The sequence below is a fragment of the Talpa occidentalis genome, unplaced genomic scaffold (assembly GCF_014898055.3).
Source record: "Talpa occidentalis isolate TD23 unplaced genomic scaffold, MPIMG_talOcc4v2.1 talOcc4.3, whole genome shotgun sequence".
NCBI classification, from domain to species: Eukaryota; Metazoa; Chordata; class Mammalia; order Eulipotyphla; family Talpidae; genus Talpa; species Talpa occidentalis.
Genome location: NW_023603184.1, coordinates 38,438,166 through 38,457,696, shown reverse-complemented (window position 1 = coordinate 38,457,696; position 19,531 = coordinate 38,438,166). Strand labels below are relative to the sequence as shown.

Here is a 19,531-nt window from a genome sequence, read left to right as displayed (position 1 = left end):
TTATTTACAGTTTCAGTGTAGACATATGTTTTAAGTTGTTTTGGGTACATATCCCGGAATAGAACTGCTGGGTCATATGGTAATTCTATGTTTAACCTTTTGAGGAACTTCCAGACTGTTTTCCAAAGCAGCTGCTCCATTTGCATTCCCACCAGCACTTTATGAAGTTCTAATTTCTTTGCATTATTGTCAACACTTGTTCTTGTCTGTTTTTAAAGAGATTTAAAAAAATATTATTTATTATGCATGCAAGAACTGGGGTGCAGGGCAGAGGTGCAGGGGGTGAGAGGATACACCATAGACAGAGTGGGGAGCAAAACAGGCAGATCTACTGAAATGCACTTCTGAGGGGAGCAGAGGGCAGGACAGGAGAGGTCTGCTGTACCACAGTGGGTTAGCTCCCTGGCTGTTGATAGCTTCATAGTGCTGATTTAATCCCTTGCACCACTAGGGAGGCCCTATTTTTTTTTTTTTTTTAATATATATATTTTTTTAATAGAGGCATGCTTTATTTATTTATTTATTTTATTTGTTTGTTTGTTTTGTTTATACATGCACTGGGTATAGTCAGAAGCGAGGGAGGGTGAGAAAATTCCCCAGAGCCAGAGCGGGGAGCTGAGCAGGCAGAAGGACCAAAGTACACTGCTGAGGGAAGCAGCGGGCCGCAGGAGAGGTCTGCGCGCCTTGTGGGACCCTCCTCTGGTGGCCGGGAGAAGCCGGGGATCGAACCGGCACTGCAAAGGCCGCGGGCAGCTTCACAACCCAGCGCTCAACCCCTGCGCCACCGGGGAGGCCCCAGGGAGGCCCTATTTTTAAAGAGATTTTAATGGAAACTGATGTTGAATTTTAATAAATGCCCTCATCTTATATGGACATTATCAGAAGATTTTTTAACTTTGCTCTCTTGATATCAAATGATAAATAGATTTGCTAATACATATGATACTGATTTTGAGTAATTGTCATCTTGGATTTGTTTTCTGCTTCTTAATAGGAAATTGCTTAATAGACATGTAATTGTTTAATAAAAACTAAAAATTTCACAGACAATTTTAAAATTAGCCGATAAGCATGCTCAAAATAAAAGATTTAGTTGCTATTTTCTTGCAAATGTCACTTTAACATCCTTATTTCAAGAGTTACATCTAAGTTTAAAAGAGTAGTAAATACTTTAAATATTTTTTATCTTTTGTAAAAGATAAAAAAATACCACCTCCTTCAAAATGTAGGTAAGTTTTCAAATTTTTTAAATGGTGAAATTATTAGCAAGTTCATTTTAATTAGTCTCTTTCACCTGGATATTTATAGTGTATAGGGAGATTACATATTTGGTAGCATTAATAATAATTTCTAAGTCCATTATTGAAAGATGAATCTCATTATCACAAATGTTGAAATGTGAAAAGTACTTAACCTTAGAATCTATGAAATGTATGGAAAGGGTGCTCACATGTAACTTTTGTAAAAGAGTGGTATGAAGGAAATTATTTAAGTGTTTTTTTCCATGTTGAGAAACTGATTAATATTTAGTTTTTAACCCTATTTTCTATAATGTGCTCTATGGTGGTTATTAAGATAAATATTTTTAGTGATTACTATGCTAGCAGTAGCTAACAATTACTTAGTTTTTACTGTGTGCTAAAGACTACTTTGAGCACTGTGCATATTTCAATTAACTAAATTTTATACTCTCCCTGTGAAGGCAATACTGTTACTATACCCATTTTCTCAAGGAGGAAATTGAAGCACAAGAAGTCAAGTGATTTGATCAAGGTCATACAGCTAGTTAAGTGTGGAGCTAGCGTTTGAATATAGATTGTCTGACTTTGAGTCTATGGCATGGCCTCCCCGGTGGCGCAGCAGTTGAGCGCTGGGTTGCGAAGCTGCCCACAGCCTCTGAAACACCGCTTCGATCCCCGGTTGCTCCCGGCCACCAGAGGAGGGTCCCACATGGCGTGCAGACCTCTCCTGCCCCCCGCAGCTCCCCTCAGCAGTGTACCTCGGTCCTTCTGCCTGCTCTGCTCCCCGCTCTGGCTCTGGTGAATTCTCTCACCCTCCCGCGATTCTGACTGTACCCAGTGCTTGTATAAGTAAATAAATAAATCTTAAAAAAAAAAAAATTAAGAGTCTATGACATCAGCAATATTCCTAGGAACAAAGATGAGTGAAATATTATCCCTTCCCTCAACACTGCTTACCAGGTGGTATTTGAAGGTGTGTTGATAAATTTACATGAAATTATCGTTATGCTTTGGTAATGAATTTTCATTTATGTTTTTAGGACATTCAGTCAGAAGAAGGCTGCTATTGAAAGAGAGTATGCACAGGTAAGCTCGGATATAGAAGTCTCTCTCCTAGGTCTACCTCTCTGTTGACGTAAGGGCATATAGGGTTGTTGGAGAGAAGTCTTGGTGTCTCTTTTTCCCCCTTTTCTTTTTTCTGGCTGTCTCATGCTGATTCTCCTCTTGCTCCATGTGGGTCTTCAGGTGAGGAGCTAAATTGCTCCTTACAGCAGAGAGGGCTGTGAAGCTTATGGGAGAATAAGTGTTTACAACATTTGTAAAGTATAAGTATAAATAATGATGGATACATTTTACAAATATATATATTCTCCCTTATATACCCCCTTCTCTGCTGTTTTATGAAAGGCTGATTATTTTATTTGTTCGGTTAGGCATTTATTTCTCATTAGGACCCACCCTGCCGATAGAGAATGATGTACTTTCAATAGATGGTCAAAAGCTATTTTTACGGAAACTTAAAGCATTTCCTCCAGGTAGCTAAATGTGTGTGCTAAGAAAAAGTTATGTTGATGTATCCTTTTGTCGTTATGTAAGAATAAATAATTATTCTTCCTTGTACAAAAATATCTTAACATAATTTGGAAAAATTTGTCCTTGTAAGCAATTACTTTCTATGTGGAATAGAATTCTAAAATTGATCCCTCCTCCCAAAATTATGACAGTGATATTTATGACAAAATTTAAAATATACACAGGGCTTCCTTGGTGGCCAGGGGGGCTAAGACTCAGGGCTATCACCACTAATGCCTGACTTTGACCTAAATTTGATCCTTGACCTGGGAGTTAACCCACACATGGTGCAGCAGACCTCTCATGTCTGGTCTGCTGCTTCCCCTTAGCAGTGTATTTCAGTAAGACCACCTGTTTCTGCTGCCCACTAACTCTCATGAATCCTCTTACCTCCTGCACTTCTAGTCTACACCCCAGTTCTTCTACACAAAACCAAATATTAATTAAAAAAATACATGCAGGAGAACATTAGAAGGAAAAATACCTAGAAAATGTTGTACATGGTAACCATAGTTACTGCTGTTGTCACTCATAAGTAATGAAAGGGGGCATGGTTTTTTTTTTTTGGTACTTTGTTAGACTTTGACTTTATTTTATTCTAAATTTATTGTAGTTAACCAGCTGTTGTTTAGTCTTTATTTCATTTGGTAGCCTTAGAAGGGACCAGTCTATTCCTTTAAAGATATATAAACTTGTTAATTCATTCATTAATTACTGAGTGCTTGTTATATATCGGGTGCTTTATATAGTGAATGGCATCAGTTCTAATATCTAATATCAATATTTAACCTTATCCTATGCGTATGTAATAAGTACTGTATTGATAAGTAACTAATTGAATCCTTGCTCTATACTAGGTACTTTGTTGATTATTTTACTTGTTACTTAGTCTAATCCTCTTTAAAATCCTGTAAAATAGTAACAGTTATTATGCCTTTATAGATGTATTTCCATTGGGATCAAAATGTATGATCTGCTTTAAAATTTAATACAAAGTGAAAGTTTTTGTATCCTGTATTCGTCTGTAACATGATTTAAGCATATATTCTTATATAACATGTCACTTATGAAGAGTGACAGGTTCATGATGAAAAATATAAAGTATCACATTCAGTTGAATTTCTCAGAGGAAAAATTAAAAGCGGATTCCTATTTTGGCTCTCCTAGTTATCACTTCCACATTTCTAAATAATAGGTTTATAAATCAACTGATGCTGCTTTATCAACTCTAAACATTATTGCTTGATTCATTCTTATAACAAATGAGAAATTAGTTTCCTAAGCCATTTCATCAAACCAGTGAGTTTCCTGTGCCTCTTTGCAATTAACCTCTGTTGCCCATGGGAACCATTAACTTTATCTGAATTTATCTTTTTTTAGACATGTCATAAAAATGTATTCTTAACTGTACGTAGCTTGTCTGGCTTCTTTCACTTAGCAAATGTTTTTGAAGTTCATATGTGTTTTATCACATATCAGTAGTTCATTCCTTCCTATTGGTGAGTGGTATTTCATGGTATAGATAAATACTACAATTTGTTCATTCACTTATTGATGAGTGCTTGGATTGTTTCCAAAGTGTTTCCATAATAATTGACTATTATGTTTAATGCTGCTGTAATCATTCACTTACTCTTTTTTTTTTTTAAGATTTATTTATTCATGCATACCAGAGCTGGGGTAAAGGCCAGAGATGCAGGGGTGGGGTGGGGGGGTGAGAGGATTTACCAGAGACAGAGTGGGGAACAGAACAGAACAGGCAGACTGACTGAAATACATTGCTGAGGGGAACAGTGGGCAAGACAGGAGAGGTCTGCCTCACCATGTGGGTTTCTCCCTGGCCGGCCAGGGATTGAACTCGTGCTCCAGAGGCTGTGGATTGCTTCATAGTGCGGTGCTTAACCCCTTACGTCCCCAGAGAGGCCCAGTTTTCATATATTTTGAGTATATACCTAGGAATGGAAATATAAACTTGGTAAGTTTATGTTTAACTATTGAAGAAGTGATTAAACTGTTTTCTAAATTGTCCAATTGTGCTTTCCCACCAGCGGTATCTGAAAGTTCTAGATATTCCATGTTGTTGCCATTACTTGCCATTGACTTATGAATAGTGTCACTGTGAACATTCTTATGTGTGTGTCTTTGTTTACTAGGAATGTGGCCTGTTGGGTATATATCTAAGGAGTGAAATTGCTGTGCTATAGGGTATGTGTTTTTCAGCTTTGGAAGATATTTTGAAATGGTTTTCTAAAGTGGTATTTGCCTCCTTACCAGCAGTGAATGAGAGTTGTGCTTGTGGATTTGATTTGCATTTTCCTAATGAAGTTGAGAAACTTTTCATATGTTGATTGGGTATTTAGATATCTTGTTTAGTGAAGTGCATGTGAAAGTTTCTTGTTGGCTTTTTTCTTTTATGGTGTTTCTGTGAGTATGCTGGGTTTGAATCCTTTGTCAGATGTATGTATTACAGATACCTCTTCAGTCTTACGCAGAAAACCTGTTTTTTGGTGGCTTGCCTTTTTAATCTATTAAGTTTCTTTTGATGAAAACAATTTCTTAATTTTAATGAAATTTAATTTATTTTCTTCTATAGTCACTACTTTTTATGCCCTATTCAAGAATTTATCGTTACCCTAATGTTGAAGATGTTTTGTAGCAATCTGGAATTTTTATTGTTTAATCTTTCATATTTAGTTTCATGGTCTAGTTGAAGTAGATACCCTGTGTATGGTGTGAGATTGGGTCAAGACTTCATTTTCTATGTGAATATGTTATTAAGACAGGACCATATTTTTAAAAGTCTATACTTTCATCCCTACACTGTACTGAAGTGTTATTTTTGTGGCAAATTAGGTAACTATGTACAAACTTACTTCTAGACTTTATTCCACTAATGTTTTTTTTTAAATCTTTTTGCCAACATTATACTGTTCTAGTCATTATAAATTTATTATGAATGTTGATACCTACTAGTATACAGTGAACCTTTGCTGTTCTTAGCTCTTTTTATTTTCGTATGCATTTTAGAATTAGTTTGCTCATTTCCCCAACATGCTGCCTGGGGTTTTGCTTTGGATTGCTTTGAATCTGTAGGACAATTGGGGGAGAACCAATACCTTAACAATATTGAATTTTCTGAATCATGAACATTTCTGTTTATTTAGTACTTTAATTTTTCTCACCTTTCCCAGTAATTAGCTCCATTTTGTTGGAGTCCTGTTTTTTGAGCCTGCAGGCTCTTGTTGTAGTATGTGTTTTCTGTGACTGTTGTATAGCACTTATGGTTTTCTTTTTTGTGTTAGATTCATTGATTCTTGGATTCCATTTTTTTCTTAGTTTACTAATTTTTTGAAATGTTTTATGCAGTAATTTCCTAAGAAGGTTTTATATTTATATTATTTTATTATTATTAAATTAGTAAATTTTGGTGAATAACAGACTCCAAGCACACAGAATACTATAAATCTTGTTATGATTAAAAAAAATATTTATTTATTTGTGCAAAAACTGGGGTACAGGCCAAATGTGCAGGAAAGTGAGAGGATTCACCATAGACAGAGTGGGGAACAGAACAGGCAGACTGACCGAAATACACTGCTGAGGGGAGCAGCGGGTGAGAAAGAAGTCTGCTTGCCATGTGGGCATCTCCAAGGCCAACGGGGATGGAACCAGCACTGCAGAGGCTGCAGACAGCTCCACAGCGCTGCGCTCAACCCCCTGCACCACCGGGGAGGCCCAAATCTTGTTATGATTTTATTTTTTTTTTTTAAGGATTTATTTACTGCATAGAAGAAATGGGGTTTAGGCAGAGGTGTGGGAGGTGAGAGAATTCGCTAGAGACAGAGTGGGGAGCAGAACAGGAGGATTTATTGAAATACACTGCTAAGGGGAGCAAGGGGCAAGACAGGAGAGGTCTGCTCCGCTGTATGTGGGTCAACTCCCTTCCCAGGGATCTAACTCAGGCCATTGTGGTGATAGTGCTGAAGAATTAACCCCTAGGCTACCAGGGAGGCCCAAATCTTGCTATGATTTTAAAGAGCTGTACAGTTTTCTTTTTTTTTTTTTTTAAAAGATTTATTTATTTATACAAGCACTGGGTACAGTCAGAAGCGCGGGAGGGTGAGAGAATGAATTCACCAGAGCCAGAAGGGAGAGCAGAGCAGGCAGAATGATGAAGTACACTGCTGAGGGGAGCAGCGGGCGGCAGGAGAGGTCTACGCGCCATGTGGGACCCTCGCCCAGCGGCCGGGGATCGAACCAGCGCTGCAGAGGCTGCGGGCAGCTTTGCAACCCAGCACTCAACCGCTGCGCCACCGGGGAGGCCCAAGAGCTGTACAGTTTTCTTCTTATTGTTAGCAGGCAGAATGAAGAGCACCCTGGGACCCCAAAACCTGCCAGCTCTAAACTACCACATAAAAACAAACCATACTCTTAGTATGTAAAACCTATAATAGAAAAGAACTTTAATACAATTAGTATGCAATAGAGAGAAAAAAAGAATATAGTTCAAATAGTTTCCAATGAAACACCCAAACTCACCTATCCCCTCATGGGCAAATGCCTTGACAAACAGGGTTGGCCCAAAGCAAAGCCACTGAGGCCTGAAATTTTAACACAAGTCTAAGGCAACTTTTGGTAGAGACCCACAGGAAAAGTATAGAAGGGGGCAGGCAATTCTAGAAGGGAAAGATCAAAATCAAAATATGAGTCAAAATAAATTTAGGCTGCCGTTATCAGCCTCTCCATGGTTTTTTCACCCACTTCTATTCTAAGTATCCCCTATCTCCCCCAAGTCCCTGATACAAGTCCAAGGCTCAGAAGCAAGCATGGTTTTTCATGTCTCTCTTCTACATGTGCCTGCTCAGGTCTTCTGTTCTTCCCAGTCTTTTTTTTTTCCTAGCTGCTTCTTGCTGCTCAGCTCCACCCTTCAAGTTGTCTAAAATGTATTTCTAACAAGATTTAAGAATAGTTGTTACTTTAAGTCATCATATATTTAAAAAGTGAAATTTCCATCATGCTAACCAACTTTGGGTTTTCTAATTGTTTTTTACTGAATTGAAGTGAAATATGGGAAGTGTTGGGCCAATGGACATTTTTTCTCTTTTTATTTGGAAAAATTGCGAATCTTCAGAAATGTTGAAAGAATAAAACAGTGAGGAATGACATTAATAACTTCCTTATTAGCCAGTTAACACTTTACTGCATTGGCATTATCTAGCTATACCTTTTTTTTCCGAAGCTGAACTGTTTGAAAGTAAGCTGTAGCCATCATGACACTTCAGTTCTACATGCTTTATGTTGTATCTTCTGAAACAAGAAATTTACTCAAAATAACTATACTGTCATTATCACACCCAATATAATGAATAATATTTCTATAATATTGTTTAATATATAGTTTATATTCAAATTTCCTTATTGGCCTAGGCCTCATTAAAGCCATTAATTCCCTGTTTATCCTCTGTCTTGTTGATCTGTCCATAGTTATAAGTGTGGTGTTAAAATTCCCTAGTATGATTGTGTTGTTGTCATTATCTCTCTTTATTAGTAATGTCTCATGTATCTTGGTGCTTCAGTGTTTGGTGTATATATGTCTCTGAGTGTAATTTCTTTTTGTACAAGACCCTTAACCATAATATAATGTGCATCTCTATCATTCCCTTTTTATCTGAAAAAGTATAACTGTTAATGATTTTTGGGGGATTACCATTTGCTTGTAGGATTGTCTTCTAGCATTCACCCCCAAATCTGAGCTTATCTTTGTTGGTAAGGTAAGTTTTTGTGTAACTAGCAGAAGGCTGGACTTTGTTTTGCAATCCACTTAGCTGGCCACCCCTTTTGACTGGTGAGTCAGGCCATTTACATTTAAGGTAATTACTGAGACATAAGTACTTGTTGCTTTTTTTTTTTTTTTTTTAAGTTTGTCTTACCTTTTTCCTTTGAAGTTTTCCTTTTATGTTTTGATCAGTTTCCATTGTCCTAGGTGTTACTTGTATTAGTGCTCTTGAAAGGCTCTGCTGACTTTAGTAAATGTTGCAACTATTTGTGTCACAGGTTGGATGTCTGGTCTCAAACTTGTTCTTATGGGCCACATGGTTACTCTTTTCCTCCTCTGTGTTATATAATTTAGGCGTCTATTACCACTATTTTTGTTTTTTTGTTTGTTTGTTTGTTTTGTTTTAAAGAGGAAGGTTTCTGCCTAGCATCATCCTTCTAGCAGCCTCCCCCACTTGGGGGGAGGGTGGTGTCACTGTAAAATTTGTTGTAAGTTTGTCATACACGTTTCCAAAAGACTGCATGTGGTAGTTGTCTTTTATCTTTCAGGGGTTATTTACTTTGTTCTGCTGCAATTTAGTTGTTAGTATATGGAAAAGGGAGCCTGATGTCTTTTCTCTGTGGCCATCTGGCCATATTTGATATTGATAGTTTTAAAGCATGATTGAATTTAAAACAGTGATAGTAAATTGTTATCATTTTCAATTTCCAAAATGGTTTCAAATCATTTTTTTTTTCTATGTCACATTTTGCTGGTGCTGTAAAAGTTTTGTTATATTAAAATATTTGGTAAGACATAATAGTAAAAATTTTGAAAATGTGATAATTGATTTTAATTTTAACTTAAACACAATTTAAGCCATTAAATATTTTAAATTATAAAATCCTATACATTCTTAGTGTTGAATTTATGCACATTTTTAAATCAACTGAAAATTTAGCATTTTTCATTGTGGAAAAAAGACTCTGCTAGTTGTTAAATTGTAAACATGTGAAACATCTTTTTTATCAACTATCTAATAATGATGTAAGAAGCTTCCTTCTTATGAAGATCCTTTGTTTTGGCTATTTGTTCTTGATACATGCCTCCTAAATTTTAATTAAGACTATTTAAATCCTTTAAAAAGAAGTGGAATCTCAGTTTATACAAGCAACTACTTTGAACCTTTTAATTCCTGTATCAGTTTTACCAATTTTAAAATGATTTTTTAAAAATAATGGTGGTTCAGTTGGACCACATACAGAAAATATAGTGGTTGTGTTTTGGCTCCTTTTGAATATTTTTGACTGTTGTTTCATCTCTCTTAACTCAATCTTTTGAATGTCGATTTTTCCCTAGTTAGATCATAAGATGAATGGGAATATATGCCCTAGAAGAATTTACTACATTTTGTCTTTTTACAAAGTAACTGTTTTAAAGTGAAAACTTTTAAGATTTACCAGTTTTCATGTGTTGAGATAATATGTATTGAGTCCTATTATTTGTACAGTGGATAACAGCACTGCCCAAAGAAAGAAGAAAAAAACAGTCCTAGCACTTAAAGAAGCTACATGTATATTTGCTTCAGGTTAAATGCATTAATTTCTTTCCCCTCAAAGCCACTGATAAGGCATTATAGTGAATTGGAAAAGAAAGACTTTTATAGAATTATTAGTATTGATAATTGTGTTGTTATCCTCTATACAAAGGATTGGTAGGCCAAAAATGTTAAGTATTATTTGTAAGATTTAGAGATATGTAAATGAGTCATCCCAAGGTGAATATATTATATAAGGAATTAATTCAGTAGGATTGGACAAATGACAGCAGTTTGAAAAACAGTACTGTAGGCATACCAAAGTAAATTTGTAATGCATTTTTTAAAAATAGATTTATTTTATTTATGCATATAAGAACTGGGCCAGAGGAATGGGCAGGGGTGGGGGGGGCGGTGTTGGTAAAAGGAGTCACCAGAGACAGAGTGGGGAACAGAACAGGCGGATTCACTGAAATACACTGCTGAGGGGAGCAGCAGGCTAGACAGGAGAGGTCTGCTGTGCCATGTGCGTTAGCTCTCTGGTGAGGGATTGAACTCATGCTGTAATGTCTGGCCATAGCTTGATAGAGCTGAGACTTTAACCCCTTCGCTACCAGGGACACCCTGTAATGCATTTTTAGGGGAATGTTAGAAGGAAGAAAACAATGCTGCAGAACCTTATTTATACTTGAAAGGAATTTGAGCCCTCAGTGTTTTCAAGTTGCTTGATACTTTAAATTTCCTTCAAGAGTATTAATGTTTTATTTTTAAGCATGGTTTGTGAAATTCACTTTGTAACTTTCCAGAAATTACAGATGTATTGCTTATCATACAAGCAGAACAAATGAATCTCTGAAAACCAAAGACATGTGAGAGTCACTAAACAAAATACTAGGGTAAAATGCAAGTCTGATTTCTGACTGCAGGTAGCTAACCACTGCCGTCTTGGTGAAATCACTTGCAATGCTCAAACTGAATTTGCTGCAGACAAAGTTCTGTGTATTCATATGCTTCCTGTAGTTTTGGCAGAATGCTGCTGGTGAAAGAAGGATACAAAAGGTTACTGTGGTTGGAGAGAAAGATCAGGAAAAGATTGTGGACTTTAAGGGCGGCTCCTTGTTTAAGGACAAACACAGCAAACACTGACACCCTGTCAAATAGTGTGTGGTATCCCACTATTGCACTTAAAGCTTTTGCTATTTACTTCTTTTAAGAAATAAATGTATAAACAGTTGGGCAATGTAGTACCTAAGAAGTTAGTGTTATGTATATGTGGTGAGGTAAACTTTTGATAAATTTCATCAGCACAAAAGCTTTAAATTGTAACTTAATTTAACTGTGTATAATTAGCTTTCTAGCTATTGCTATTAAAGAAGCATTGGTAAAATTATTTTAATGGTATACTACATACTTTGAACTTTCCATTTTGCCAGTCTCATTCTGTCAAACAATAAAGATAACTGTATAGAAAGTCTCTAGGTACAAAATCGAAGGTTATTTCTGTGTTCATGTTGATCCTTATTTAAAAAATTTACTTTTGAAGTTGCTTAATTTGCAACAGTGGTTAGAAATATATTTGGGGTAAAGAGCAGACCAGTTTTTGTTCCTACAAAATACTTGATAAAGCTTGATTTTTAAAGTTTTAATAATTGTATTAAAAGAAGAAATGGTGGGTATGAGTCAGTGTTGGTACTCTTGGCATATTTGCTACAAGATAGTAAGGAACACTAAAACTGGGCAACGACAGGCCCAAATAGTTTACCAGCCACTGTCTGAATTCTTCACCCGTGTGCACAATGAAAGACTACTCCAGTTAAGAGAGCAACAATAATGGGATTTATTAACAAACAAGGGAAAACAAATTTATTGAGTCACCAAGGCAACAAAATGGCCTTTTACCTCACGTGAAGCAGTGTCTAGTGTTTTAAAGTCCTATCCCAAAGAAAGGGCCGTACTCCCAAGATGGCATCTTTCCATCACTGAGGGACTGGAACAGTGCAATTCTTATCACTGTTATTAGTATCATGTGGCCTTGGCCACCTGGAAATTCATTGTGAGAAACTATAGACTATATATCTACATTCTAAGTTTTTATTTGATCTTGATCTATTATTATGCTTTTCTGTGATTCTACTTTTCTATTTTTACATGCTTGTATCATACTATTGTACATAATCTGACAAGCTACTTTTTTTTCCATAAAATAACTCAACTTCACTCTTTATTGGCTAGTGTAGCATAGGCTTATGAAGAGTACAATACTTGGATTAAAAGGTAGGGCAAGTGTGCCTATAGTGTAGGGTAATATTTCCTTTTTTTCTTTTCTCACCATGTAGTATCTGAGTCTTCTCCTGAAGAATGGATAATTCACCATTTATTAATCTTAATGTTTTATTCACCCTCCTGGGAACTCAGAGCCATTTGTTGTTTTGAGCCTCTTGCTTTTTAATTCTTGAAAAATTTCAGCCATTATTTTTGTCAAAAATGCGTCATCAGTATTTTCTGCCTTTTTATTCTAAAACCTCTTCTTGTCATAAATTGGGTCCTCTATTGATATATTCCATATACCTTACTTCCTTTTTTACACTTTATATTCTGATGCTTTTTAGTGACCATATTCTTGAACTTTAGGATTTCCAATTATTTCTTTTCAGATATATAAATATGTTATATACACGTGTGTCATATCTGTATGTATATCATCAGCTTTCATTTTAGTTCTGTATGTTTTCACAATATCTTTTTAACAGTGGAAATGATGATAAAGTTTTACTCTTTGGATACCTATTTTATAAAATTTGAGAGGCTATGCTATGTAATTAATTTCATCTGATTTCAAATTTGTGTTCATAATTGTTGATATTGTTAAGTGTATAAAAAGTGATGAAACTTGAAGTCTTAAAGATGTTGAAAGAGTGAAGACACCCAGGCTCACTTCCTTCAGATAGGCACAACTCAACTTTTTTTTTTTTATTGGTGATGAGATCAATATAATAGGAAAATAGCGTATTAATATGTATACATCCAACACAGGAACACCAAAACTTGAAAGCAACATAAAATCAACAAGGACGCAATGGCTGTAGTTGACATGGAATAAATATTTTCAGAGCATCCACTCTAAAATAGGACACATATTTTTCATACATACATAATGAGCATTCTCAAGGACAGACCATGTATTGAGATACAAAATAAGTCTCAATTCATTATTGAAATCATATCAGGAATCTTTTGGGGTCGCAATGGTATGTAACAACAAGTCAACCAAAAGAAGGGGGAAACCATAGATGAAAAACAAAACATATGTGGTCAATGAAGAAATTAAAGGTGAAAAAAAATAAGTGAAATTGAAAAACAACATAATACTAAATGAATTAGAAAGAGATCCTCACCATAAATCAATAGAAGGAAGGAAATAATAATTATAGCTGAAATAGTTATGATAGAGGTCAAGAAGACAATTCAAATTAAGAGCATCAATTTGTTGGAAAGGGGTAGGAAAAACACCATAAGTCTGCTTTCTTTCTAATGATAATTGAGCAGTACAACCCATAAAAGAAAGAAAACAACTGTGGCCCTATCTCAACTACAGCCCATGCCCCTGCTACATCTAGTGCTTACAAATAGCCTGGAGTAGAAGTGGACACAAGCTATGAGACCCTGTGACCAACGATGGCTGAGAGGAAGGGTTCAATGTGAATCCGTACCACATAACTCTGGCACCTATAGCACAGCAGGAAGTTCCATTTTCTGAGTCTCCTGGAGGTGATCCTGTGGCACCCTACTGCCCTGGTCCTCTTTTATACCTACTACCCCTTGCCAGTACTAGTCTTCAAATTACTTCAAGAGGTACAAAGACAACAGTTTGGAAATCTACCCCTAGTATGAACCATAAGAAATTAAAAATGAGGATGCAGAAAAACACATCACAAATGTCAGAGCAAAAACCCCTGAAAGGTACCCTGGCTCAGCCAAGCTGTGGAGCATGACAAAAGGGAAGTTCAGGCAACATTTAATGAAACTTAAAAAAAAAGGGGGAGTATTAAACAACATAATAAAGATAAGGAAAGTATAAGGCAGCTATAATTGGAAATAAGGGAGCTATGAAACACTAAAACTGATTTAAAGAGTAGACTTGAGGGCCTCAATAGCAGACAACAGAAACAATGGAGAGAATTAATGAGCTCAAAAACACAATGTTGGAGAACACAAGAATAGAACAATGTAGAGAAAAAAGTATAAGTAAAATAAAAATAATGTAATAGCCCTCCGGAACAACTTAAAAGATAAATAGCATCCATATTATGGGGGTCCCAGAAGGAGACGAGAGTGAGACAGGCATAGAAAGTTTAAAGAAATAGCCATTGAAAACCTTCTCAATCTGGGAAATGAACTTATTGTGATCCAAGAGGCTCAAAGAATTCCAAACAAAATAATACCAGACAGAAACACACCAAGACACATTATAATTATAATAAAACTGTTGAGAATCAATGGCAGGGGCAGAATATTAAAAACATCAAGAGGAAAAAAGGGTCATCTATGAGGAAACACCAATCAGACTGTTAGTGGGCTTTTCAGTTGTGATGTTAAAAGCACGAAAGAACTGGAAGGAGATATTTAAAGTACTTGAATTAAAAGACTTTCAGTTTAGAATTCTTTGCCCAGCAAATTAACATTCAAGACAGAAGGAAGAGTAAGGAGCTTCACTGAAAAGCAAAAACTAAAATAATTTATTAACACAAACCCATACATCAAAGAAATTCTGAAGGCATGATTACAAAGCAACAGAACAATGAATAATAAAGCAACAGACAACTAAATTATGAGATACAAAATACTTAACATGGAAGAGGGAGGAAAGTGACAATGTGGCCCGTCAGAAACAGCTAGAGACCACACCGTGCAGTGGGTCACACAAATAACCCACTAGTAGACCCTTCAAACAAAAAAGAATAGAAGAAATAATAGAACAGAAATAGAACTTATAACGGGAATCCTTCAAAAAATAAGAAAGACAAGGCAAACTGAAAGAAAAAAAAAAAAAAACGTAACACAATAGTAACAGGCACTACATTTCAATAATCACCTTAAATATAATGGCCTGAACTCTCCAGTTAAAAGATGTAGAGTGGTTGAATGGATTTCAAAATAAAAGTCAACCTTCTGCTGTTTACAGATGAGGAAACTTACCTTACCAATAAAGACAGGCATTGTCTTAGAGAAGGCAGTCTACAAGCAAATGATAACCAAAAGACAAAATCAGGAAAGCTATACTCATATCTAATAAAATAGATTTCCAATTAAGAAAGGTAATAAGAGATAGAAAAGGATACTATATTGTGATTAAGGATCTAATACAAGATGAAATAACATTCACTCAGTGGAGAAAAACTGAAAACTTTCCACTAAAGGGCAGCAACAAGACACAGAAGCCAATTTTCACCACTTTTGTTTAACTTTGTGCTAAAATTATCAGGCAGAACTGTCAGGCAAACAGGAAATAATCTGAATTCACATTAGAAAAGAAAGAGTAAGACTGCCACTGTTGGCAAATCATATATAAAATCTCCTAAAGACTGCATAAAAAACTGTTAGATATAATAAATGAATATAACAGAGTGGCAGGTTACAAAATCAACATACTGAAATCCATAGTCTTTTTATGTACAAATAATCAAGAAGCAAAAGAAATGAAGAAAATAATGCCATTTATAATTGCCTCAAAAAGAATTAAATATCTTAGAATCAACCTAACAAAGATGGTAAAAGACCTATATATTGAGACCTATAAAATGTCACTAAAGGACTAAATGTCACATAAGGAAAATGGAAAGCTGTACTATGAGTGGAGACTCGATATAATCAAATTACTGTCTTGCCTAAAATGATATGTAAATTTAATACAATCTCCATCAAAATACCAGCAATATTTAAAAAAAAAAATAACAAAAAATATTGAAATTTATGTGGAACCACAGAAGGCCCAGAATTTCAAAAACAACCCTGAGAAAATAGGAGACAAATGAAGGCTATCACACTACCTGATTGTAAACTTGACTATAAAGTAACTGTATAAAACACTATGATACTGGCACAAAAATAGATACATAGATCAATGTAACAGAATCAAAATTCCATAAATAAAGCTGTGTACATACCAGCACTAAAATTATGATAAAGCAGCTAACATTATAAAATGGGGGAAAGAGTCTCTTTAATAAGTGGTGCTGGTAAAATTGGACAGTCACACATAAAAGAATGAAGTTGGATTATTCGCTACACTGTAGACAAAAGTAAATTCCAAATGGAGCAACAATTAATTGATATAAGACCTGTCACAATGAACACATATAAGAAAACATTGGGTGATATGTTCTATGATAGCCACGATAAAGATCTTTTTCTTGACTCAACACCTATGGCAAGGGAATTAAAAAATAGTTGGGATAACCTCTTGTTAAAAAGCTTCTGTCCAGCAAAAGAAAATGCAAGACAATTAAATGGACAGGAGAAAATACTTATATGATAAATAACTGATAAGGGATTAATGTGCATATAAGTATGTATGTATCTCATACAGTTCAACAATAAAAAACCCAAATAACCCAATTAATATATTGCTGGCAGGTATGATCAGACTATTCACCAAAGAGGATATCCAGAAGGCTAAAAAATAATATGAAGAAATGTTTATTGTCACTTCTAATAAGAGAGATGCAGGTTAAAGCTACAATGAAATGCCATCTCACACCTGTGAAAATGGCACATTTTCAGAAGACCCCCAGCAAGTGCTGCAGAGGGTGCAGAGAAAGAGGAATCTTGTTACAATGTTGGTAGGAATATGAACTAGTGAAACCATTTTGAAAAACAATGTGGATTTATTTAAAAAAAACTAAAAGGATAATACTGTTAATTATTTTATAAGTTTATCAAAAAAGTAGAAGCATTTATGTCTTCAAGCCCTCAAGCTAGGTAAATAGTAATATCCTTGTGTAGATTTCACATCTCTTCTTCAAGATGTCAATTAGATATCTTGTGAATTTGGTAAACACTATAATCTCATCAACTATAAGTTTAAACACGTACCCTGAGATAAATAAGACCTTTGCTCTCAAAGATCTTATAAAACATTTTTTTTAATCTTTAAAGGATTGACTTTTCAGTTTACTCTTTGAAAATAACTTTTTGTAAATGTACTGAACTGAATAGTACCTACCAAAATTTATATACACCAGTACCTGTGGTCTTATTTGGAAATTTGCTCTCTGCATATGTAATCAAATGTCACCATACTAGATTAAGGTAGGCCCTAATTCAGTAGACTGGTGTCCTTAAAAGAAGAGGGAAGTTACGCAGGTGTGCGCATGCACACACACACGAAGCTGTGATGTGAAGTTGGATGCAGGTCTTGGGGTGAAGAATTTTCAAACCAAGGAATGTTAGGGACTGTGGCAACCCCCAAAAGCTAATAGACATGAAAGGGATTCTGTCAGAGCCTCCAAAGAGGACCCAACCCTGCTGACACCTTGATTTTGGATTTCTAGCTAACATGTTGTGAAAGAATAAATTTCAGTGATTTTAAGCATCTAGTTTGTGATACTTAGTTACAGCAGCACTGGGAAACTAATATAGTAGCCAATATTAATTGGATTAATATTAATCAAATACTAATTTAAGCCTCTTGATGTGGCTATAAATGTAAATGTGATTGATAAAGATGCCGTCTCCAAAATTTTAACAGCCATGAGTTTTGGGAGCATATAATATAAGCTAGATGTCATTATTTAAATTCTTACACCAACACTCTAAGATACTGGCTATTATTTCTATTTTTAGAACAAAGACATTGAGGCTCAGCAAGGGATTCTCCCAGTGTGAATATTAGTATCTGACTAAAAGCTTGTTTCTTCCCTCTATCACTGTTTTTCTAAATACCTACACAAGGCAGCTTCTACTGTTGACAAGACCTGGTATTTACAGATTTTCTTCTTTCCTCACAATTTATTTCCTTATAATGTGGACAAATAAAAATTATAGCCTCTTAAGTGTGCTGACCTTTACCATAAACTCTTGAATTCTGTATAGTTTTAGTATTTGACCTTATTTCTCATTTTTACAAGAAGCAGGAATCTAGACCCAAATTGTATCATACTCTTTTTCCTCCAGAATTATTGAATAGCTGAAACCAGGAATTACCAGAAGTTTCTCATGAAAATTCCAGGAACTTTAGAATTATGTCTAGAGAAGCATGATTAGACTGTCATTTCTTGTTTATTAATAACTTTAAATAAACCAGAACAAATGACCAATTTTTATTTAATGCCAATAAAGACTATTTTGATTGCAGGGATATCATTCATCCCCCATTTATGATGGCTGATCATAGATGAAATCAAATCTATTATTTATCTTTAGTGGAAGGAGATGAATATTTCCCGAGTGTGTGGGTTTTGTGCTTGATTATATGTTTGATTATTGATTTTTTAAAAAAAGATTTATTTATGCATACAAGAACTGGGGTACAGGCCAGAAGTGTGGAGGTGAGAGGATTCACCAGAGACAGAGTGGGGAACAGAACAGGCAGATTGACTGAAATACACTGCTGAGGGGAGCCAGCAGGCAAGTCAGGAGAGGTCTGCTGTGCCATGTGGGTAGCTACACGGCCGGGGATCAAACTCGTGCTGCAGTGGCTGTGAACAGCTCCATAGGTTGCATCCCAACCCCTGCCCACCAGGGAGGCCGTATGATTATTGATATTTTGGGGGATTTACAACATTTCAGAATAAATATTAAAGTATTTAAGTGATTAAAAGGGTGAGTAATGCAGCTTCTCCATCCTACCTCTTATCTAAAAAGTATTTGTTAACAGTATAGTGGTAGACACAGGTAGTGAGAATATCTTTAATAAAAAATTAAGTTAATTCTTTTTCAGAAATAATTATTTTTTCTATTGGTAATGGAAAGCCCAATTTGATTGGGCTGGATAGAGGTAAAATAAAAACTATTTGTAAAAATTTATAAAAATAGTTTTTTAAAGTATAGATTAATTTTTTATGTGGGCAGATAATTTATTTGATCATACTTAAGCTTTAGAACTATAAGTATTTACAAATAGTTTTTATTTTACCTCTATCCAGCCACAGGTGCTGGTGGACATAAATTTCGGAGGATACTATTTAGTTCAGTACATTTACAAAACCTTATTTTCAAAGAGTATCTGCCCATATAAAAAATTTAATCTATACTTTTATTAAAAACTACTTTTATAAAATATTTACAACTATAAAGGAAGGAATGTGTTCTGGGATTTTATATAATCTGAAAGAAGAGAAGAAGCACTGTCTTCAAAGGAAATATTTTGCTTGTGTTTATTAAAAGGAAAAATAACATTAGATACTTTGTTATGGAATTTCATTACTG

At 35.2% G+C, this 19,531-nt stretch overlaps 1 protein-coding gene across 3 annotated transcripts in view; it reads left to right on the top strand.

Annotated features, from left to right (window-relative positions):
- Positions 1 to 19,531, top strand: part of FCHSD2 (FCH and double SH3 domains 2) — a 255,934-nt gene that overhangs the window by 86,609 nt on the left and 149,794 nt on the right. For all 3 annotated transcript variants that reach the window (XM_037522929.2, XM_037522930.2, XM_037522931.2), the window contains one exon: positions 2,282 to 2,327. In XM_037522929.2, coding sequence (XP_037378826.1) covers positions 2,282 to 2,327 — 46 coding nt within the window. The remainder of the gene's footprint in view (positions 1 to 2,281; positions 2,328 to 19,531) is intronic.